We start from the raw sequence: 24,840 nt of genomic DNA, 5'->3' as shown, positions 1-24,840 counted from the left end.
ATAACAGTTGTACAATTCTGAATATATATATTCAAGCTGTAGGAACCCTTTTTATTTTTATTTTATGGGTTAATTAAGAAAATCATTTTACTGGGGGCTTGTACAACTCTGATCACAATCCATCCATTGATCCATTGTGTCAAGCACCTAATGCGATCTTTTTAATGAGTGGTAGCTGGATATGATCTTGTTCTTAACTCAAGGTTGTGGAAACTGATGTCTGAGGGATCCATTTGTTCTCTGAAATAATTGTTTCCATCAGTCTTTCAATGTTTGCCACTCTTCTTGCCTCCAGCTAGGGAGAGACCAATGGTCGCACCTTAGTTGGCTGCTCATGAGCTTTGAAGACCCCATTTGCTACCCACTCAAGTAGGAGGTATAACAGTGTCATTGCGAACTCTGCCAATGGACTGTGTTGTCCCCTGAGACTAGAGTCCTGATCTTCCAGTTCCAGTGACTATTCCTTCAAGGAGTTTGCTTATGTCTAAGAAGTGTTCATAACTCTGCCTCCTGTGTGCTCCACCACATTCCAGGCTATATTTGCAGCAAAAGTAAACATACATGGAAAAGTGTCCTCTGTCAAATCTATATATACCTGTGGGGATACCCCCACACCCATTCAGCCTGCTTGTCGAGGTAAGCACCCACTCAGAGATCACCACTATGTAGGATTGTGTGTGTGCTTATCAGTATTTGCCTCTGTTGGTTTTAACTCTTGCAAACCTCCTAATACCTTGCCCTGCCTCCATTATATTTTACTAACGTCTCGTTTGTTATATGTTGTCTTCCACTTCAACCCATGTTATCACTTGTTCCCCCTGACCTCCCCCCCCACACCACACACACCTCTGGTAACCATCAAGGTATGCTTCTTTCAGAGGAAAAGCCTTTACACAGTATTCTTTGTAATGGACTGATTTCAGTCATTCATGTCCTCCAGGCTCATCCGTATGATGCGGTGTTTCACAGACGATGCGTGTTACTCTAGTGTGGCATAGGATGCCATCAAGTGTATGTGGACAGTTTCTTGATCCATTCTTTCTTCCACTGATGTGCGTGTAGGTTGTTTCTGCCCTTTCACTATTGTGAACAGTTGTGCCGTGAACACGGTGTACATGTATCTGCTCATGTCACAGCTCTTGTTCTCTAGGATAGATACCAGTCAGGGGGATTGCTGGTCATATGGTATTTATATGTCCAACCTTTTAAAGAAGTGGCATACTGCTTTGTATCATGCTCATGCCATTCTATAGTCCTACCAGCGGTGTATGGGGGTTCCAGTCTCTCCACACCCTCAGTCGCATTTTTTAAACGTTTTATTGGCATATAATTCACATACCATACAATTCAGTAGTTCAGTCACATCCGGAAGAGCTGTACAATCATCACCACAATCATGTTCAGAACATTCTCTTCATTCTTGTACTCATCATTATTAGCCCCCCATCTTCCCCAGCCTCCCCTGCCGTAGCCCTAAGGAACCATTCATTCAGTAGATGAATCTAGAGGTTTGCCTATCCTGGATTTCATAGAAAAACAAGAAAACAACAACACTAACAAGAGCAACAAAGAAAAACAGATAAAACCTCCATCAAAAGGAAAGCAGAAAATATTAAAAACTAGAGCATATTTATAGTGAATCAAAACAAAATAACACAATTGAGCTTTTTTTTTTTTTTATTGCTCCTCTGATTTGGCGTGTCCTGATGGGGGCTCTATGCCCTACAATTGAGCTTTTAACCTAACTGAATCTGCACTAATCCACTTTACAGGGCGTTCTGCATGCTAACAAGGCTCTTCACATCCCTGGTCTATGGTCAGAGGGAATTCACCAGAGGCTTAATCCACATATATTTTCCCTTTTACTTTTTTTGTTTTGTCTTAAATGGAAACAACTTTAAAATGGGTCAAAGGGAGATCCAAGGATAAGATATTACATTTAAGTCTGCCATAATTGACTTCCCAATGCACGCTGTCTGATAACAAGGTTATTTACATCCTTCAACTATGGTCAGGGGGGATTCACCGGAGGCTTAGTCCGTGGTTGGACCCTGAAAATGGATTTGGGGCTTTCTCTGTTATCCACAGCCTTCTGCAATCCGGGTGTTCACAATCTAAGCTCTGATACCATTCCCTCCTTTGGATTTTGGTTTTATTATTTGCAGTCCTTGGATCACATAGGCTGCTATGCTTCTTCCATGTGGACTTGACTGATGCCTTATTTAGATGGATGCTGGTTTGAAGAGATGCCTTTAAAACTGCAAATGCCATTCCTTGGGATAGCTGGGCACTAGCTAGTTTCTTCACTACACTTTTCATTAGAATTTCTTGCTTTCAGTTTTTGAACTTTGTTATTAATACTTGCACGAGGAGGTATCTCACTGTTGTCTTGATGTGCATCTGTTGAATGGGTAATGATTATGAGCATTTTTTCAAACCTTCCTCCAGAATGTCTTTTTGGGTAAATGTTTAGTTCATGTCCTCTGCCCATTTAAAAAATGGAGTTGGTTTTTTTTCTTGTGGAATTGTTGAAGTCTTCCATAACTTCTCCAAGATTAGTTCCTTGTCTGATGTCATTGTCAATCGATTTTCTCCCAGGCTGTGGATTTTCTTCCCACTCTTTCGGTGATGTCTTTTGATACACACAAATGTCTAATGTTTAGACGGTTCCAGCCATCTATTTTGTCTTCTGCTGTGTTTGTGCTTTTCCTCATGTTTGGTGGTAATTTATTAGGACCCCTAGATTTTTTTCTTCATTAATGAGCTTTAGAGCCCTAGGGTTCACATTTAGGCCTTTGATCCACATTGAGATCTCTCTCCCCCTCCCTCTCTCTCTCCTTTGTACATGGAGTGAGCTATGAGTCCTGTTTCGTTCTTCTGCAAATGGAGATTAAATGTAACCAGCATCATTTACTAAAGAGACCATCTCCTCCCTATTTAATTTGTTAACAAATACCTGTTGTATGCTCCATTGGTCTATGTTAGATGCTATGTTAGATCTTATCAGAGATATGATGTGAAAGTATTTTCTCCCATTCTGCCTTTTCATCTTGATAGCATACTCGGAAGACAAACATTGTAAACTTTGATGAAGTCCAACGGATCTATTTTTCCCTTGGTCACCTACCCCTTCAATGTCATAGCTACTAAACTATCGCCTAAGCCAAGGTCCTGAAGATGTGTGTCTATGCTTTTTTTCTGAGTGCTTTATAGTTTTAACTCTTAAATAGGTCTTGGACTTAATTTGAGTTAATTTTTGTATATGGTGTCAGGTAGGTGACCTGACTTCTCTTTCTCCTTTTTTTTTTATACGTGGGATATCCCAGCATCCTGTTTTCAGAAGACATCATCCACTAGAATTGTCTTGGCCCTCTTGTGAAAATCACTTCACTGTAAATGTGAAGGTTTATTTCTGGACTCTCAGTTCTGTGCCATTGATATATGTATCTATCCGTATTCTAATACGACCCTGTCCTGATTGCAGTTGCTGTGCAATCCATTTTCCTGTGAGAAAGTATGAGTCCTCTATCGTTCTATGGCTCTTATGATTTTCCATATGAGTCTTAGAACCAGCTTGTCAGTATCTGAAAAATGCCCGCTGGGGTTTTGATAGGGATTACATTGGGTATTGATAATGCTGAGGAGTGTATCCATCTTAACAGTATTGAGTATTCTATCCCATGAACATCGAACACATATTTAGATCTTTAATATTTTTTACAATGCTTTGCAATTTTAGAGTGTAAGTTTTACACTCCTTTAAAAATTATTTCTTTGCAATTTATCATTTTAATTCTATTTAGAAATGGCATTGTTTCCTTAATTTTGGAAATGTGTTCACTTGTAGGCTGATGGAAATTTCACACATAATGCCTGATGTTTGTCTTCTTTAAGAGCTGTTTCCTAAATGGTAACCAGGGACTGCCTAAGTGGTTCCAGGTTTGCCCCAACATGCCTACTTTCTTAAAACTGACCTATTCATTCATTAATACCTTAATTATTAGACATTGTGATAGGATAAAGGGATAGCACATCCGATATGCATTTTAGCAAGGCGCTGTCTGTGAGACAGATGTAGAAGTGGGGGCAACGGAGATTCCCATCTAATGAAGGGTTGGATTGTAGAGTCAGTAATAGGATGAGGCACAGACAGAGTAAAAGATATTTGTCATTCCTTAAGTTCCCAATACCTGAGTACCTCGAAGATCAAGCCTCAGAATCAATGTCTTGGATTTCTGTTTTTATTTATAGGTAAGGTCCTCTTTTCCAGGGGCAGTTTAAGGTCAGAGTCTAGTTTGAGTCGGGGTTGAGGGCCAATAAACACATGTGAGGTTAATTGAAGGGCAGAGGGATAAATGGCTCAGTGAGCCTTGCCTTTCTAGTTCTTGGGTCTCTTGCTTTCTGATGGTGGGACCAGGGTGCAGCTGCCTTAGCCAGTTCCCTGCTTTAGCTGGCAAGGCTCACTTCCTGTAAGACATCCTTGAGGAGAAGCCACATGGACCTACGCCGATGGGTGCTGGAGCAGCCGTGTGGAGACCTCTGCCCACGCTGAGATGCTTACACATTCACTGACTCGGCTTTCCTCCTGCAGTCGGCATCATTGAGTCTGTTTTGTGAGATGGAGGAGTACTTTTTTGGATTGGTGTCGGACATATGGGTTAATGTTGGACTTGTGGGCTTGGGCAGCACTGGGTTGGGATGTTTTCTTGATGTGCTCTTAATCTTTGTATAAAACTCTGTCTTATACATGAGTTTCTGTGGATTTATTTCTCTAAAGTGCCCAGACTAAGGGCTGAGGGGATGCATGAAGGGACCGATCTCTTATAGTGTGTCACATGAGGATCGCTGCATTGAAGTACACGGGGCGTGCGTATGATGGGCATGCACTGTGTTGTTAAGGAGACCCAGAAGGTGCTTAACCTAGAGTGGTAAGACGTGTGGCTGGGCGAGAGGACACAAGGCAGATAAAAGAGATTGAATGAAGATCGGAGGGAGCATGCCCATCTCCTGATGGGGCTTGAGAGAAAGAGAGAGTTAAGTTTTCTGATTCACGTTACTAGGCAGAAAGAAGAGAGGTAGCAGCATTGGGGCACGTGTTGAGAGTAAGGAAGCAGACATGAGATCTCAAGGCTATGAAGGGAAGGCACTTTTTTTTTTAAGATAGGCAAGACGGCAGTGTCTTCATGCCACCCACACTGGTAGCTTCTCCCAGTGTCGAACATTTGCTGCATGGAAGCCAACCCTGATCCCATCACCTTTGATGGCACGCCGTCTCAGCCTCCGGATGCCCTCAGAGTGTGATTCCTCCCTGTTTCCTCACTCTCATTATTAGCTTCTCAACTGCGCGGCCCCTGCCTCATACCTTCTCCTGAGCAGTATTCCCCCACACGCTTAGCACTGGGCCAGGCATATCTTAAGGAAGGGGGGAAAATTAGCCCTAATGAATACACGGAGGTTCCTGTACATTATGTGATAAACACGATTTTACCTTTCAACCAAGAACTGTGACACCAACCCACGTGTGCCAGAGCAGATCCGAGCTTCCCAGGGTGTCCACCGGCTGACTCTTTGGAAGTGGACTGCCAGCTATTTCTTCTGAGGTGCCCATGGGCAGACCTCCCCCTCCCCCTTCCGGTTAGCAGCGGAGTGTGCGCCCGCCATTCGTACCTATAAGCAGTATGGAATTGTAAGTGAAATGGAAAACCCAGAGGTAACCATTGCCTACAGTGTCTCGTGTCTGCTGGAGACATTCTTTTTTGAGAGTAGGTATCCCTCCCCACCAATCCCATCCCCCTTAGGTGCTCTGCTTGAAATCGTAATTCTGTGAAACAGGGTGAAGAGTTCCCACAAACTGGCGGTCATTCCCTCTCTCTGAAAACCCCAGGCATTCCGTGTCTGGAATGCAGAGCCAAAGATACCCATGGCCGTGAATAGCCCGTTCACCTCTCCCTGGGAGCAAGTGGGTGAAGCTCAGACAGTACACAAATAGTATTACTGCCTTGGGGCATGAAGGGGCTGGGAGAGTGGATACGCCACTGGCAACTCGTCTGCTAGGTGCTGAATGAGAAGGTTGTCTGCGTCCTGTCACCTTCCCAACCTGGCATGCCGCTAAAGAAAGGTGCTCCGTGTCCTCTTCTTGTCCCAGGCTCAGGAATTAGGGAGTGTCTTCTGCCTCACATGCCGCTTCCTGCAGTTCCAGAGCGTCTTTGACTCACATCCGCGTCCCCATTGCAGCCACCAGTCTTGTCGCCGTGTTTCTTGTCTTGGAGAGAGCAAAGGAGATGTCTGAGGGCATCAGTCAGCTGGATACCCCCTTCTCCCCGCTTCCTCTGTGAATGAAGCAGGGCTGACTTACAAGGCACCCAGCAGGGAAGCCCAGATCCGAAGCACTCACCCTGATTTAGTCTCAGCAGAGACTGAGCCAGGCATGTCCCTGCAACAGGCTAGTCCCAATGACTGACCTCCCTGAAAGGAAAGACAGACCGGGGCTCCCCAGGGCTCTTCCATCCTGATGGGGCAGCAGGGACCTTGTCTTACGCCGACCTACATTTAATAGATGAATGAAATGTATTGTCATTCCCCATGTCTACCTACCACGATCCTCTCCTTCACTGTCTGCTCATGCAGCCGCCAGATGCCACCCCAAGGAGGGGACCGATGGTTTCCGGAGGGGTTTCCGAGTGAAAGGAGCGTGGGAGCCCTGGATGAGACCGCTTCCCTTCCAGCCATCCGGGTGATCTGTGGCAAAAATGAAGCACCGGCTTCTTCCTTTTGCTTTGGGCCCAGTGGCTTCCTCTTGGTGGGAGGGAAACCTCCTCCCGGTCATCACCACCCTGGGCCAGGACGTTCGGTGGCATCCTGGGGAAGCCCATAGGAAGTGTCCGCCACGGACCCCTAGGTGGAGCGAAATGGGGGTTCAGAGGGAGAGAAAGGAAGCTGGGCGTAGGTCTGCGTTAGAAAGAAGCACACGAGGAGGTTGTTGCTGAGAACGCGACTAAGAACAGACCCTTGGAAGAGTCCCTCTCTCCCTCTTCCCCGCCTGCGAATCCCATCTGGCACTCCTTCCTCTGGCCGAAGAACTGCCTGCTCTCCTTCACCTAGGCGATAGGAGCATCTCAGCCCCAGCTGCGCCCTTTCTGCTCAGTCCTGGGACCTGTTAGCCTTTCATTTGTAAAATCCCTGCCATTTGAGTTCTCCCTTCCCTCCTCCCCCCTGGACTCTCTGAGAGGCAGGACACAGTCTCCCTAGCTTCCCACTTCCCCTCCAAACCGCCTCCATCTAGGCGGTTGGCTGCCACACTCCAAGATGGGATCTGACAGAGGAAATCACCGTGGAAGGAAGTATGAAGCCCTTTGGAACCTCTACAGGCATCCTCCTAGCCTGTAGTTCCTGAATCTCATTCAGAAAGGGTCTTCGGTCTGCTCTCTTCATGTATTCTCCCCGACGGAGAAGCCAGGCCTTTGCTGGCTCCGTCTCGCCCCTCTCTCTGCTAATTTTAAAGGTGCAGTTGGAGGGAAACAATAGATGCTTTGTTCATTCTCGCACCGGGCATTCACTGGGCACCTGCCATGTGCCAGGCACTACGATCAAGCTTCTCACCCCGTGGTACTTACAGCCAAGGGGAGTGAGACAGAGACTAACCACGCAAATGGACAAGCGATCCTGATTGCCACCAGTGACGGGAAGGTGACAACTGGGGTGTGTGATGAAGGGTGATGCCAGGAGGGGCTCCGGAGGAGACATTTGGATATACATAAAGCTTGAGGATGGGAGTCGGGTCTGTAGAATGTGAGGAAAGAGCTGCTAGGCAGACGGAACAGCCAGTGCCTGAAACAAGTTTGGTGCATTTGAGGAATAGCAAGGAGGCCACGGTGGCAGCCAAGTGGACGGCCAGACAATCAACAAGAGCCAGGGTCTGAAGAAGGCGTGTGTTTGCATAAATGCTAGGAATCCTAGGCAGGAGTGCCTTAAGGATCTATTTGCATGTTTGAAAACTCATTCTGGCTGAGTGTGATCAATGTAGGTGGTTGGTGATGTTAACCAAAAAAAGGGTGGATTGATAGGCTGGTTAATATCTTCTCTTCTGAGATCCGTGACGTACAGCTGAAGGAGCAAAAGACACCCACCTCTGGACAGACACGACTTCTTGGGGGAACTGGGCATGTTACCCAGATTTGTCCCCTAGACTGTGTGGCAGGTCCATTTTTGCCAGAGCAACAGATGCCAGAAATCAGATGGCAGGAGCCAAGGAGGCACCAAAAGATGGGGAAAACCAGAGCAGGCAGTGGGGCTGTGGAAACTTCCATCCACCTGGAATCCACCAATGGGCTCAGGCGCAGGAACCATTGTGAAAATGGTACAGGACTGGGCATTGTTTTGTTGTGTTGTACACAGGGTCCCTGTGGGGCAGAGCCAACTTGACCTATGGCCCCTAACAACAGCCCTAGCAACCAAATCACCCGGGACGTGAAGCTTCCAACCCCAAACCAAACTCACTACAGTACAGTCCGTTCCAATTCAGAGCTATTCTACACGGAGCGTTTAGAGTCTGATTTTCTGCCATCAGGACAGTGCTGACTCAAAGCAACCCCCCTGTGGGTGTCCAAGACTGTAACTGTTCACGAGAGTAGAAAGCCCAGTCTTTCTCCCGAGGAGCTGCTGGTGGTTTTGAACTGCCGATCATTTGATCAAAGCCCAATGTGTACCCTCTGCACCACCAGGGCCCCTTTTTATTGAGTGTGGGCCTTTGGAATGTGTTTCCTAGTCATCCTCAGGTGGGCTTGGTGAACTGCCACCGGTTGCCACTGACTGCTGGGGACTCTATGTGTGTCCACCAGGTGTTGCCAAATTGATTTCAACTCATCATGATCCCGTATGTATGAGAGTAGAACTGTGCTCCACGAGGGTTGTGGTAGACTCTTTAGAAGTAGATGGCTATGTGCATATATTTATAGGGTTAATGTTAAGGTTGCAGATGGACATTGGGCCTCTACTCAAGCACTCCCTCAACACTTGGTTCTATTAACCTGGCATTCCATGATGCTCACCTTCCACACGTGATTGCTGAAGACAAAGGGGGTGCATAAGCAAAGATGGTGAAGAAAGCTGATGGTGCCTGGCTATCAAAAGATATAGCGTCTGGGGTCTTAAAGGCTTGAAGGTAAACAAGCGGCCATCTAGCTGAGAAGCAACAAAGCCCACATGGAAGAAGCACACTAGCCTGTGTGACCACAAGGTGTTGATAGGATCAGGTATCAGGCATCAAAAAAACAAAAAATCATATCATTGTGAATGAGGGGGAGTGCGGAGTGGAGACCCAAAACCCATCTGTAGGCAACTGGACATCCCCTTACAGAAGGGTCGTGGAGAGAAGACAAGTCAGTTAGGGTGCAGCATAGCACCAACAAAACATACAACTTTCCTCTAGTTCTTTAATGCTTCCTCCCCTCGCCCCCCACTATCATGTTCCTAATTCTACCTTACAAATCCGGCTAGACCAGAGCATGTACACTGGTACAGATCAGAGCTGGAAACAGAGGGAATCCAGGACTGATAAACCCCTCAGGACCAATAATGAGAGTAGCAATACCAGGATGGTAAGGGGAAGGTTGGGGAGAAATGGGAACCGATCACAATGATCTACCTATAACCCCCTCTCTGGGGGACAGACAACAGCAAAGTGGGTGAAGGGAGACATTGGACAGTGTAAGACATGACAAAATAATAATAGTTTATAAGTTATAAAGTGTTCGTGAGGGAGTGAGGGTGGAGGAGGGAGAGGAAAAAATGAGGAGCTGATACCAAGAGCTCAAGTGGAAAGAAAACGGTTTAAGAATGATGATGGCAACAAATATACAAATGTGCTGGCCACAACAGATGTGTGTATAGATTGTGATAAGAGTTGTACGAGCCCCCAACACAATGATTTTTTAAAAAAGAGGAAGTAGCTGGCTCGGTCTTTCTGGGTGGACTCGAATCACAGTCGTTCGGTTAGCAGACAAGTTCCATCACTGTGCTGTAGCTTATGATTGACAGCCCAGAAAGCTCTAGACACCGTTTAGTTCCCTGTGGTAGCCAAACCTTTGAAAGCTCAGTGTGAGGGGCAGAAGACAGCATCCCCAAATCGTCCCATGTCGGTGCTAGAGGTGCAGAGATGAGTCGTGCCTGACCCCCGTGCCCGGCCCATGGAGGCGGTTTGCCATCTCCAACAGTAGGAGAGCCGTGCTTACGATGCTGAGGCTGCAGAATGCGTTTGGAAAGCCGACAAGTGGTGTCCAAGGAGGCTCCACGGGCCATTTGCCATTTCCAAGCAGAAGCAGGGGCTGGAAGGCTTCCATAGGAAGCTTCGTCAGGAAGACTGTCATTTCCAGGGAGCTGGCCGATCCCTTCTTGGCTCTTATCACACGGCCAAGGCAATTCTCTGTGAAGCGCTCTCCCCGGTTCACTAAAGCTGTGCTAAAAGGATGTCCTCCCACGGCCTTACCTCGCAAAGCTGCTCCGGAGACTACAGGGTTGGCCTCCCTAGACTTCAGTCTAAAATCCATTTTTCAACTGCCAGCTGGTTATTTCCTGGCCACCTACCAGTGTCTTCTTGTCAATGGGTCCCAAACCAAGTCATCATCTTCCCCTGGCCGGGCCGTCCTGTTTCTGTTAATGGCATTGCTCTGCTCTCGGCTAGTCTGGCTGGAAATTGTCGGAGTCATCCCTGACTCATCTTGCCCTCCCATTCTCTATAGCAAATCAGGAGTCGAATCGGGTCCCATCTATTTCCAGGGTGTTGCTTGAATCTGTCCCCTCCTTCCTGGTGCCACGATCCCCCTCCTCAGTGCAGGCTGTCACTACTTCCTGTTCTCTTGTGGTGAAAGAGATGTAACAGAAAATGGGCCGTTGGAAGCACGCCGTTCCCTCACGTTGTGCAGCCTCCACTGCCGTCAATGTCCCCGTTATTTCTTGCTCAGCAGGAGCCTCCTGACTTGTTAGCCCATCTTCCCGTGGCTGCTGACTTACTGTCTCTTCATTCCATTTTCTCACCTCCCTTCTGGAGCCTCCTTGAATGCCTCCCAGACCAGAGTTCATATCCCTCCCCGCCAAGCTGCCGTCTGTGGCTCCCCACTGCAGACACATGCCATACAAATCATCTTTTCCCTTTAGAAGCCACGGGTCCTTTCCCAGCATTCTATGTTCAAGTTGAATTCACTCAGCCCGGATGGAAGCGACCTTGACCCCCCTCCGAACCCTCCAAGTATATGGCTTACAGAGTTCTTGCACGACTAAGTTCTTTATTCCATGCACTTATATGGTTGCTTGATCTTCTTGGAAGAGTTGATGTTCTACAAGGTAGGGGGTTGTATTATTTCTTTCATGCTTGTTTCTACGTCTTCTAAAACTTGAGTCACTTGTTTGTGCGGGGCACTGTTCGAAGTGCTTTGTGCAAGGGGGCTTCAACAAGATCCTGAAAAAATGAGATTAAAGACAGTGGACATTTTCCATGAACTACTTGAAGCCCCACCCTCATATGTGTGACAGACTTTCACTCTCCTAACAATCCTGACTGAGCTCCCATGTTACCAATGACAGAATTGAGAGACAGAGACATTGAATGATGTCTGCAAGTTTCTATAATTAGTAAAGGGGTAGAGCCAACATTCAAATGTACAGGGTCTGGCCCCACCCTGGTTATACTTTGAACTGCCGAAGTCCCATTTAGTCTTGTGACTACTAGATGCCAATTTGCATTTTGCAAATATTCTATCACAGAACTGAAGGACAGGGTGTGTGTTTCATTAGTGGTCAGAAATATTCATGGCAGACTGAGGTTGCAAATGTGAACTGCTATCAGGTTCTGATTTAAGGTATTTCCCAGCAAACCACAATGAAGCTAAGAGACATCTTTGTGCTATTTGCCCCCCTACTTCCTCTTCTTCTTTTCTTCTTCCAGTACATGGGCTGTATTGAAGTGCTGCAGTCAATGAGGTCACTGGATTTTGGAATGAGAACCCAAGTAACAAGGTAAGAGAACAAAAATGGAAGGTTTTGAGAGCCATACCTTAAAGTCACACTAGTCTCTCCTGCAGAAACGTAATGCAAGCCTTCAAAGTCATTATAGAATTTTATCTATATGGCTGGAAGGTAGGACATGGCCCAGTGTCCTTGGATGAGTGGGGTTTTTTGGTGTGTGGATGAGTGGCTCATTGCGTGAAATCTTTCCCAACCAGATGGGAGAGCGTCTGTGTTCCTTATGAGGACTGCTGGTAAGACGATGCAGCCTGAGCTGGCGCCCCAGGTGCAAACAATATTTCATATTGTGTCTGGAAGAAGGGGCCTCACCGAACCTCAGACTTGTCCAAGAGGTAGCTGAAAAGAAGAGCTGGAGTGAATTTTCAACGCCAGGAAGTCCAAATGCTGATCATTGATGACATCTTTGACATTAAAACATGCCCACTCCTTGTTTACCTGCATAAAAGCCTCTGGTTCGGGGAGATGGATAGAAGGGTGAATCAGAATGAGCCTTTTCCAGAGGTGTCCTCAGGCAAATTAAGGGGAGGTCCAGAATCAATGGTATGCAGAGCTCAAGTCAGAAGCAGAAATACAAGCTATGGTTCGGTAAGGCCAAGTTCAAGGCAAGGATGGAATGAGAGGAAAGAAGAGTACCAAGACTGAGCCAGGAAAACTGAAGCAAGGGAGATGGTGTAAGGTTCCAAGTGTCATGTGTTGGGGCTCTGTGGGCTCAGCAGCACACCTAGGTCCTTGACCAGAAGCAACAAGGCAGACGGGTCAGATAGAAACATCGACCTTTCAAAAAAATCTAAATTTACTGAAGCAAAAGATGTATCATCACAGAATTCACCAATAGGTTCCTTCAAATAATGAGTTCTTTGCTGGTATTTCAAAGAATATTCAGTAAGCAAAAAATCGAAGAATTTTTCCATCTGGTGTGTGCACATATTGCTGTAAGTGAAGGTGATCTTTGAAACTAGTCTTCAAGATTCTCAGTTTTAGGGTATAGTTTGAAAGTAGATTTGAGCTTAGCTTTTATTATGGAACACTAGCTTTTCCCTCATAGGTAACTTTAATGGAAGCATTTTCTTTGAGTCCAGGATTTTTTCTTTAAGCTTTCCTCTGACCTTAACATTAGATTGGCACACTCAATAAATCATGTACCTCAAAGACATATGAGTGTACCTGCCCTTGAGTAGATAATGTCATCAGTTCTCACATGACCAGAATAAGAAAATGGTTCATTAACCTTACAACCTCTACTTCCAACGTTATCTCCCAAATACTCCTTCTTCCTCCTCTTTTAGTTTCCCTTCCCCTGGCCTGGTGAACTATCTGTTGGACTGCTCACCAGAAGGTCTGCAGTTCGAATCCTCTAGCCACTCCTGGGGAGAATATTGAGACTTTCTGCTCCTGTAAAGATTTCCAGGCTTGGAAACCCGAAGGGGCAGTTCTATTCTGTCCTATAGGATCACTATGAGTCAGAGTTGACTCAATGGCTGTGAGTTTTGAGTTTTTCTTCCCCGTATGCTTCTTTGACATTCAGTCACCATGCAATTTACTTTATTATCAGGTATATAGATGTTATCATTAAAACATTACTGTTGAGCCAGGGTTCAAAATTTCTTATTTAACATTTTTCTACATTTACAGTTTCCTCATTTACCTCCTAGTTCTTTTTAGTCTGGGAAGAACTTTTCAAAGCAGGCCAATTAGGATTCCTAAAAGAAGAACATTTGTGTGTGTGTGACCACAGATATAGCCTTGGCAGCTGTCTCCAGACATTTTCCATCAAGCATAAGATAAATTAGGTGTGGATCCTGATACCTAGTGTGGTTAATTTTGACTACAGATGCCAACAACTGATGCCCCACTCATGGTAAAAGTCTCACCTTCTCCATACTAGTTAACACATTATTCCAGATAATAGAGAAACGACATGAAATTCCTGGTAATAAAAGAGACGCCATGATTAAGAGGCACCAATAGGGTCAACAGAGGCCTAACGTGGACTGGAATCTTCTGGTCTTTATGAAGAACTCTTCTTTCAAAGGACTCATCTACTTGAGGTTAAATCCCTGGGCCTGAGAACACAGAAGTACTGAAAAGAGAGCAGATTACAAAGAAAGACGAAAGATGGTTTATGTTCTCACTAATTCTGCGGTTACACCCATTGGAAAGCTTTATTCACACTTCTCCACCTTGACCAGACTGGACTACAGGTTTGTCCACCGAGGGAGCCCTTTGGGAAGGGTTTGATCTTGCTCCTTCATAAATTCTCCCCGAGGCATTGATCGTCTTGGCTGATTCGGGACAAGACCCAACCCAACCCAACCATCTAGCCAGCTGCAACTCCTAGTAGCCCTATAGGACAGGGCAGAACTCCCCCTGTGTGTTTCTGAGGCTGTAAATCTACAGGGGAGCAGAAACGTCCATCTCTTTCCTGAGGACTGGCTGGCTGTTTCCAGTTGCTCGACCGTGGGTTAGCAGCCCAGTGCATAACGACCTGCATCACCAGGGTCCAGGATTGGAGATCAGACTTAATCCCACCCCCCATTTTTTAAATAGCTAAATAAGTCTTTCATATTTATTTCTAATTGCAAATGTACAGAAATTGCACAGCCACACAGTCTTAGAACACCAACCATGTTCTCCGTGCGGTATGGTACAGGGGCGGTGCAGCTGGTGGGAGGAGGAGGCGCTCCAGCCAAACTCCCTTCGCATTCCCTCCTTTTCACATACTTACAGAAAGGGGCGGGCAGTGGGGCTGCATTTGTTTTTCTTTATAATTAAAGTTTTAAAACACTGTATTGGGACCTAATCCACATATCATAAAATTCAATCATATCAAGAAGAGTTGTGCAATCATTACCATAGTCAATCTTGTACTCCTTGTCATGAGCTCCCCCTTTCCCATTGCCACATCCCTGAGAAGCAATAAACCCAGGTTCCATCCCTATCGATTCACCCATCCTGGATTCCATACAGCAAAAATAAGGAAACAAAAAAGCCAACAACACTGACAAAGCAAAATAGAGAAAAACTCAATCGAAAAGGAAATACAAAACACTGAACATTAAAACAACTTTAAAATGAGTCAAAGGGGAAATCAAACGATAAGATGTTAAATTTCAGCCTAGCTGCATCTGCTGTAATCCACTTTCCAATACACTCTATTCACATCCCTGGTCTCTGATCCCAGGGAATTCATTGGCGGCTCCATCCATGTGTATTTCCCCTTCACTTAAAGAAACAAACAAACAAAATGATTCATTTTGGGTCAGCGGGGGTGGGGGTTGTCATGTAAGATGTTACATTTTAACCTAACTATACATTACTCTCTATCTGATAACAAGGTATTGCCATCCCTTGAGTCTGGTCAGACCCCAGTTTTTAGAGAGAAGTTATGCATGCAAAATAGCAAAGGAGGAATTCTTTCCTGATAGTAAAGAGGAAGAAGTTCAGTAGGACTGATAGCCAGAGAGATCCTCAAAATGGCTAGAAAACCAAGTCAAAAGGAAATAACGAGGGGCAGGAAATGAAAAATGATGCGATGGCTTAGCCATTTGCTCTTTCTTATAAAAATGTCCTCATCATGAAATTTAAAACAAAACTAAGGAAATCATTTAACCCCATTTGACCTCACCAACCAACCAACCAACCAACCAACCAACCAACCAACCAACCAACCAACCAACCATATCACCAACACTCAGAGCCTCATCCCATTCTCTACAACAAGCATCTATTTCACAAAGCGAAGGCGAACAAATCTCTGCCCCCATGAATGCTTCCCTCTTTGTGTCTAGGTGGGACCCTGCCTCAGGCCCCAAAGTAGGAATAGCTCAAGAAACTGGATAGGAATTGGCTTTGAACTTGGATCATCTGAATTTCACACTTTGAGCCATCAGAAAATTGGAGAACTCTGGTAGGGTAGTGGATTGAGCACTTTAAAACCACCCGCCTTTTTGCAGGACAAAGATGAGGCTTTCTGCCTGGGAAAGACTTAACCTATGAATTTGACAGATTCAGAAACCTACCAGGCCAGTTCTGCTGTGTCCCCAGGTGACTACGAGTCAGAGTGGACTCGATGACACGGAGCTGGAGCCAGACTTCCTCCCATCCTGCAGTGCATCGTTTACCGCAGCAGGACGCAGAGTTGGAGGAAGGGACCGTTTTATCTGTATCTTAGTTCTCTTCTTCTTTCGATACATATTGCCTCACTTGTGTGACTCATATTTGGGCATGAGAGCAGCTCGGGTGAGAATGGTCCCCAGCACAGGATCTGCCCTCAGGGGCCGTGGGTTTGCCCCATTCCTGTATCTGGTGTCCTGGGATCTGTGATGAAAAGATGGGGAATTGATGGAGAACAGGTGGAGAGTTCTCCTTTTGGGGTCATTTCTCAAGCGGATCATAAGGTTCTGCATGTTGTGGTTTCGGAGTCTGCCCTAGCCTATTCCTTGGTGGATAAAGTCTTAGCGGCATTTGTTTTCAGCTGCTGTTCTACACAGTAAGCAGGCTGTTCGGGTGATTTGGTACTAGGTAAAGTACCAAGGAAGCAGGGATCATATTTCAGAGGATATTATAATTGGACTAATTTCCTGTTTGTAATGTTATTGCTCATGAACAGTGATTCTGCAAATTTAATTCATTATCTTGAAATGTTGGTTCATTGGCTTCAGAAGGACACTAAAGGCAGTTCTTTACTGAGAAATGCATACTTTGTGTGTGTGTGTGTGTGTGTGTGTGTGTGTGTACGTACCACAAGATGCAAAGCAGATCCAACATGCAGACACAGTGGAACGTTTTATGAAAGCTTGCTAAAAATATTGCCACCGCTTCTAAGAAATGTGAACATTAGCAGGAAAAGCAAGGATCAGCAATATGGGTGTTAGGTAGTGAATTAAGCTACTTCTTTGAAAACAGGCTGACCTTTATTTCAGTGGTCGGTATGGGATGTGCTGCAGTCATGTTTGAACATCACTGGGTGAACCTGGACTTTGTGAACAGTAGGTGGTCTCCAGGTGGAGTCTGCGTGGACTTGTGACTAGACCGTGGAGTTAGGAGAAGAAGGGCTGCAACCCTCATGGCCCATATCAAGAATAAAGAAAGACGAGCAGGGGGAGAGGAGTCAAGGTCCTAGACTACTAACTTTTGCTAATTAGGAGCAAAACACTCCCCATTGGAGAAATTTACGGAGTGTGCTAAAGAAAAAAATATCAAAATATTTGATATCAAAATATCAAAAATTGTAAAATTCCAGCTCATGGTGGTTCTGCTAAAGTCTGTTTTGTTTTGTTTTTTTAAAGAGAACGCTGGTTCTGCTGGGTGGACTAATTATCTGTTATATAAAAATAAAAATGTTTACAAAGAGAGCTCTGGTTCGAGTGGATACCTGGTTGGTTAACCTCAAGCCCCAGCCCACTGCTATCAAGTCCGTTCCAGCTCGTAGTGACCTTACAGGACTCGGTGAAGTGGCTCCCAACACTGTGACGCTTTAAAAAAAGATTTACCAGTATTATTGGCACCTGACTCACAAAACATACAATTCAACAGTTCTTAGAAGAGTTGTGCAATCATCACCACAATCAATTTTAGAACAACTTCTTCCTCCTTGTATTCATTTTCTTAGCTCCTCATTTCCCCAACCTCCTCTGCCATCCCCTTAAGGAACCTTGGAGACTGTAACTCTGTCTGGGAGTAGAAATCTTTGTCTTCCTCCCAGGGAGCAGCTGGTGGTTTGGAACTGCTAACCTTGTAGTTATCAGCCTGACTTGTAACTACTATATCGCACGATTGCTTAAGAGAGTTTAATTGTCCTTTGATCAGGAAAGAACATTAAGTTAGGTCTAGTAAGGGTCAGCATCTCAGGGTCAAGGTTCATGTTGTCAACCAGCTGGTTAGAACTAGTTCCACTGCAATAAAACATTTACATTTGACGTGTCCTTGGCAGCCACTGCTTTAACTGCAAGCATTTCTTGTCACATATGCACAGATGTCTGGACCATCTTCCTGGATATAGCTAGGTTGTGTGTGTGTGTGTATGTGTGTGTGTGTGACAAGGACCACCTTTTCTAGTTTTAAGGGTGTGTTATTCTGGGTAGACCAGAGAAACAAATTCATGGGCGCTTATGTGTATAGGAAAGAGCTTTATATAAAGAGTAATTGTACATTAAGAAAACACCCCAACCCAGTCCAGATCAAGTCCATAAAGTCCAATATTAGCCCATATGTCCAATACTAGTCCATAAATTCCTCTTTAGATTCATGCAGCCATGCAATAATGCCAAATGCAGGAAGATCACAGGCCAGTGGGTGGAAAGTCTTGTGGATCCAGTGACGGTAGAAGCATCTCAGCGCTGGCAGGGGTCTCCACGTGGCTCCTACAGCTTCCAGGGTTCTGGCTGCATCAGTGTGGCTCCATGTGGCATATCTCAGAAATTTCTCGCAGGGAGTGAGCCTGTGTCCCACCTCCAGCGAGCTCTTTATCTCCTTAGCACCTCCAAATGAGGTCATCAAGCTGTGACCTGATTGACAGGCTAAACTCCACCCCTTCACTCTCAAGTCTCAAATTGACAGCAGATTATGTAACTACCACCAAGGGTCACTTCTCCATGTGTTGCTCACAATCTATTTAAGACTGAGAGCTCACTTGGCAGCATTATAGTATTAAATAACCAGTTTAATTTCATGTTAGAAGTCCTCAGATAGCTAGCAATTTCAAGAGAAAATTGTTTCCAGTTGATGAAGTGTTCTCATAGCACCAGTCAGCTACTTTTTGCTCAGTCTTCAGCATAGTATCTTGCACACAGCAGGTGCACCATTAATATTTGCTTCAATAAACAGTTGCAAGATCAAGAAGTACAGTTACTAGATGAATTATGTGTTTGGCATATTCAGTGTTCCATGAATTGGTTTTATTTTGGACGAAAGGTTGCAAAGGCAGTAGGAGAGAGATCCGTGAGGGCTTGTGTTTCTAGCACGTCTCAAGCAAAGGCAATTTGGGAAGGAGCACATGGTAGCCCCTTCTTAGCTCTTAGCAGGACAGAACAACTGAGAACAACCTAGCAGGCTAAGCCAAAGAGTGGCTAACAATAGCTAATGTTGGCTTTGCACTGAGCAGAACCTTGCATCCTGTTCTCATTTGAACCACACAATCAACCCAAAAAAGGATGACTAAAGTTTCCCTATTTAGGGTGGGGAATGTGGAGGATCAGAAAAGGTTTCTGACAAGTCCTGAGCCACATGGCTTTCTTGCTGAGGCTCCAATCCAAGCATTCTGTCCTCAAATCCTTTCCTTAATGTTTCCTAGTGATATTACTTTGGTTTGAAACAAAGAAACCATTCTTAGGGTTTTTAGTAGTGCAAGGTAGTGAGAAACAATTATGAGATGCATTTTAATTGCATTTAGTCTCTGTAGGTTTATTTATTCAGAGTCTTTTTAAAGACTAACAGGAACTGACTATGCTTGGCTTGAAGAAACTGGGGCATTTCCAGAAAGGATCTGGAGGTACTGCTTAGAAAAGGAATAAGAGGGGACAATCAAACAGACAGCAACACAGGGGTCACAGCAACTTCCTGGGCCTCGGTAGCAGGGGGGCGGCCACACTGATGCCATGAATGTGACCAGTACTAAGGCTCCCCCTAATGTGACTACTAATTTCTTTCAGTCCCAGGTATCAAGCTTCCAAGAAAGACTGAGATGGGGCCAGCTCCTGGACCAATCATCTTTAAGGGCCAGGAAAGAGCTGTATTGTGGCAAGATGGTAGTTCACAAGTTAATCCTGCACTGTGAGGGAAGGGGGCAGGAGGACAAGAAGAAAGAGGCAAAAGAGGGCGAGGTTTGTGAGATGGAAATAGCAGATGTATAAAAAATAGGCGTCCACTACAAACAGAAAAGAAGACACTAGATCACATTTCTTTTCATAATTTTTAAAGGTATGATGGGGACTATTTCTATAATTTCCAAAAGCTTCCCTAAAATCCAAGATTTCCCAAAGTCTTAAGCAAATGTTTTATATTACAACTAGTGGATCACATGGAGAACCTCGTTCAGTAGCATTATTTGTTACATGGTGGTTGAGCATTTCAAAATCCTTAGACTCTTTCTGTATATTTCCAACTGATAACAATCCGTGCAACAGCAGGACAAGCCTTGCCCAGGTCCACACCGTCCTCACGGTCATCCCGATGTTCGCGGTCATGGTCACAACCCCTATGTCAGTCCTTCTCACTGAAGGTCTGCCTCGTTTTTTGGCTGATCCTCATTTTACCAGGTAAGATGGCCAAAGCCCTTGAGTTGAATTCCCACCCTCACTTGTGAGAATGACGAAGAAGATGCTGACTGTATTTCTCCCAAAACAAATTTGTTCATTCGTCTAGCATTAAAAAAATAAACAAACCAAAAAACCTGAAACCCAAACTCCCCACCATTGAGTTGTTTGCAACTCACAGGAACCCTATATAAGAAGTCCAAGGCTGTCGATCTTTGTGGGGTCAGGTAGCCTCCTCTTTCTCCTGCAGCCCATGGTACAAATACACTCAATACTCCTCGCAACTCCATTGTTCAAGGGCATCAGATCTGCCACTTATTATTCACCTTTCACATGTATGTGAGGCTATTGAGAAAATGCCATGGCTTGGGTCACATGCACCTTAGTCCTTAAAATGCCGTCTTGGATTTTTAACACGTGAATGCGGTATTTTGCAGCAGCTCTTCTAATGCAATCTATCATTTGATTTCTTCACTACTGCTTCTACAGGTATTGATTTTGAATCCAAACAGAATGAAATCCTTGACAATTTAGTATTTTGTCCATGTATCATGATGTAGCTTCTTGGTCCCATTTTGAGGATTTTTGTTGCATTAGTTGGCAAAAATCTTCCTTTTCTTCACTTTGGCATTAGGGGTTTGTGCATAAACTTGAGTGACCATCGGGTTAACTGCTCTTTCTCGTCGGTGTCTGGATGTTATCCTCTCTCTGACAGCATTGTATTTCAGGATGGATCTTGAAATGTTCTTTTTGGACAATGAACGTGATACCATTTGTCTTCAATCAGTCATACCCGCATAGTACACTATGCATATGATGATCTGATTCAAAATGGCCAATACCAGTGCACTTCAGCTAGCTAATGCTGAGGGTGTTGGTCTCCAAGCAGCTAGTTTGTTTCAGCTACATCCTTTTCTCCTTGATTCACACTTCCTACACGTGAAATATTCTGATTATTAATGGAGGTTGGCAGCTGTGTCTTCTCGTGAGAAGTCTGGCCATGGAGGTCTTGAAAGCTTTACTCCATCCATGGCATTGAAGTCTACTCTGCTTTAAGGAAACAGTTCTTCTGAAGTGTGTTTTGAGTGCCTTCCAGCATGAGGAACTCACCTTGTGGCACGGGATCAGTGTTCCACTGTTATTCATAAGATTTTCAGTGCACCATTTTGTTCAGAAGTAGATTGCTAGGTTCTTTTTAGCAATCTTGTCGTCTTTTTTTAACAGAACTAAATCTTTTTTTAATTTATCATACTTTATATGCAAAATGATTACGTTTTCTTATTAAAGGTACCAAATAGCAGATTCTACTCAAAATCACGATCCATCTAAATGTCTATAAATCCCATTTTAAATTTGTACTTTCTTTCTTGCAGTTTAATTGGCACTTCTTCCACATTTCATAAAAATCAATGGTTCAAACATATCAAGGAGAGTTGTACAGTCATTACCTTAATCAATTATAACACAGTTTTTCTTCCTTGTCCTCATTATTAGTGTAATAATTATTTTTCATCTGTGGGAAAAATACACACACCCAAACAGTCTCCATTTCAACACCTTCCACATGTATATTTCAGTGGCATTGATTATACTTGGTTATGCAACCATTATTGATATCTCTTTCCAAATTATTCCATCACCATTAACATAAACTCCATGCCCCCTAAGAAAACGTCGTCCCCCAGTACCCATGGTAACCCTTGGTCAGTTTTTATTTCTTTCTTTCTTTTTTAGTAGTTTTCTTTATTTAAATTCACATATCATACACTCCCATTTTATGTCACTTTTAACAAAGTAGTATATTCTTCATCACAATCAGTTTCTAGTGCTCCCTCCCCTCTCCAGCATTCATTGTTTGCTCCCCCATTCCCATCACCCTCTCCACCCCTCGTCCCTGATAAACCCTTGTTATTGTCTCCCTTCTTTCCTTCTGTGTTTTATAAACTGGGAAACCAAACATTAACAATAAAAAACAAAACAAGGCAGAAAGAAGCAAGTAATACTAATATAAAGATAAAAATAGAGGGTGAAAAAGAAGAGAACACAAACAATATCTGAAAAACCAGAAAAGAAAAAATTTTTTAAAGAGTTGCTTCTTTTATTGGGAGCTCTTGCCGATATTATAACAATCCATAATTCAATTAGATAAAACATGATTGTACAATTACTGCCACCTTCATTTTCAAAACAGTTTCTTTCGTCTGGAACTCCTTGCTATCAACTCTCTTTTATCCCTTCTCTCCCCAGGAAGCCCTATTATTATATTAGACATTATTAATGTCATTATTACACACACACACACATACATATATATTTGCCGTATCTTACACTATCCAATGTATCCATTCACCTATAATTCTGTTATTCTTTTCCCTTGAGTGGGGTTATGCAGTCATCATTGCTATCAGCTCCCCCTTCCCTAGCTTCCCGCCCCCCTCTCTTCCCCTCTTCCTGTACCCTCAGGGAATCATTACACCTGCTACTGTTTCTGAAGGGTTATCTATCTTGGCTTTCATACTTTGAATGATCTTAATTATACAAATGAACATACACAGGTCTAACAAGATTAGTTAGGTAAAACTAAAACCATAATAGGAAGGGAAAGAAATAACAAACTAGAGGATAGTTATGTGTTTCATCAGTGCTATCCTGCACCATAGATATGCCGGCCCTTCCATATGGCTTCTGTCATGGAACAAGTGAGAAGTGTTTAAGCCTAGAGCAAATTTAGGTTGGGTCAAGAGGGAGGGTGGACTGGCCAGGTATCATTTTATAGCATAGTTTGATCCACCGTAGTCATGTCTACAATTGTGTCTGTCTGTCAGTAAAGCTGTTCGAGTCCCTCGCCCCAATCTGTCTCAGTCTTCGTGTATAAGTATTAGATTTTTGCTTCTTTACAAAAGGTCTTCCAAGGGCTCACAGGGAAAGTGCCATTATCTTTTAATCCCATTTTCCCATAGCTTGTTGAAGTTTCTTCATATAAGGTTTAGGGCATTATTTTAGTATTTTAGACATTTGCAGAAGAATATGAAATGGCTGTGTTTTTCCTTCCCTGACAAGCTGTTTACAGTATCTAGATTTTATTTGCTGAAGAGTTTATGGACAGGAATAAAACTCCCAATTATAGCATCTTTTCCATGGAAAATATGACCCACTTTTGGAAGTGGTTTCTAAAAATATACTGAAGCCCAAAGCAGAGACTACTAATTTATTCATACAAATCTGTAGAAATTCTCAGATGCACAGATATTATCATAGACACACATACCCTCAAATAGGCAGCACACACATGCTCCCTGACAAAGCAAGAATAGTTGGGTATCTGTCCATATCTAAATATGGATGGTAGTGCATAACCTCAAATGTTTGCAATAAAAAAATGAATTCAGGGCTTAAAAATCTCTCTGTATCTTGGGGAGACTCCAGAAATTGAATTCCAATTGCTCAATAAAGCAGTTTTCTTTCGCGGTTGCTTCTGGGCTTTCCTTATTGCAAAGAGCCAAATGAAAATGCGTTCTAGAACCTTCTTTCTGTAGTACCTGTTTGGTTTCCTGTGGAAGTCAGTTCTGAGTGTTTATAGTATCCTAAACACTTCAAGGAGACTTTGACAATATTCTCCAGGAGCAAGACACTACATTTGTCATTTTGCATGTGATGGTCGCAGTGGCTAGCGTCCATTCTAAACCATCTCACAAACCAAGCAGACTGGGTCTTTGACCAGCTGCTCCTGGAAGTACCAGTGCTGCGCTTTCCTGGGCTCTTCCTTGGGAAACCCAGACTGTGTCTTGGAAGTGATTGGCCCCTTTCTAAGGTCTTATTTCAAGGGAGCTATCAAAGGGCTCCACTATTCATCACCGTAAGGCTTTAAGGTTACCCCTTAAAGTCTAGGGGACTGACAGGGTTCAAAGCCATAGTGCTTGGGACATAGTTGAAATGATTAATATGTATTAATGAATGGAGCCATTTCAAGGCTCCTTGGACTTAGATCACAGGTCTTGAGATGCTTTGGAAACTCTTGAAGGTGCTAATGGCACTGCAGGTATTTAGAGAGAGGCATTCTACACCTAGAGAATTCCCAAGCAAGGGTTCTGGCATCTTGGATTAGACCACCTTCTAGGATGAGGAGCTTCCACAATTTGGTCAAGTCTCTAGAGCTATGTCAGAGTACACACGGGAGCCATTGACATTTTTATTGCTGAAAGAATGAAAATCAAATGAGCTGAAGAGACTCAGAGAGCTTCGAGCTCCAAGACATCATTTCAGAAGAAGAGCATCATCTCGCAGTCCACATGGAATGGGCTGAACGTTAACCTCTTTCTAGAAAAGTGTGCGTTTTTACGTATCTTTGGACAAGTAGAAGGTAGTCCCTCCTTTTCACTTAGATCATCTGAGCTACTCAGAAGAAAGTTCCAGAAAATGATTATTTTCACTGTCAGAGACTCATTAAAAAAAAAAGGAAACACAATCTAGTCGAATGTATATGGAAATGAAGGGTGGCATTATAGTGACAAGCCTTAGGCTGGATCTAGGAAGAGACACTGACAGTTGGGTGCCAATTTATTGGGAGAGC

General features: G+C 44.1%; 1 protein-coding gene across 2 annotated transcripts in view; it reads left to right on the top strand.

Moving 5' to 3' along the window:
* Positions 1-24,840, top strand: part of SHC4 (SHC adaptor protein 4) — a 150,720-nt gene that overhangs the window by 40,291 nt on the left and 85,589 nt on the right. For both annotated transcript variants that reach the window (XM_045286533.1, XM_004709419.2), the window contains exon 2: positions 11,939-12,009. In XM_045286533.1, the coding sequence (XP_045142468.1) occupies positions 11,939-12,009 (71 nt within the window). The remainder of the gene's footprint in view (positions 1-11,938; positions 12,010-24,840) is intronic.

Source organism: Echinops telfairi, unplaced genomic scaffold (genome assembly GCF_000313985.2).
Source record: "Echinops telfairi isolate 266 unplaced genomic scaffold, ASM31398v2 ScPeMD7_8;HRSCAF=38, whole genome shotgun sequence".
In the NCBI taxonomy this organism is placed as follows: Eukaryota; Metazoa; Chordata; class Mammalia; order Afrosoricida; family Tenrecidae; genus Echinops; species Echinops telfairi.
This window is presented reverse-complemented; position numbering and strand designations above follow the sequence as displayed.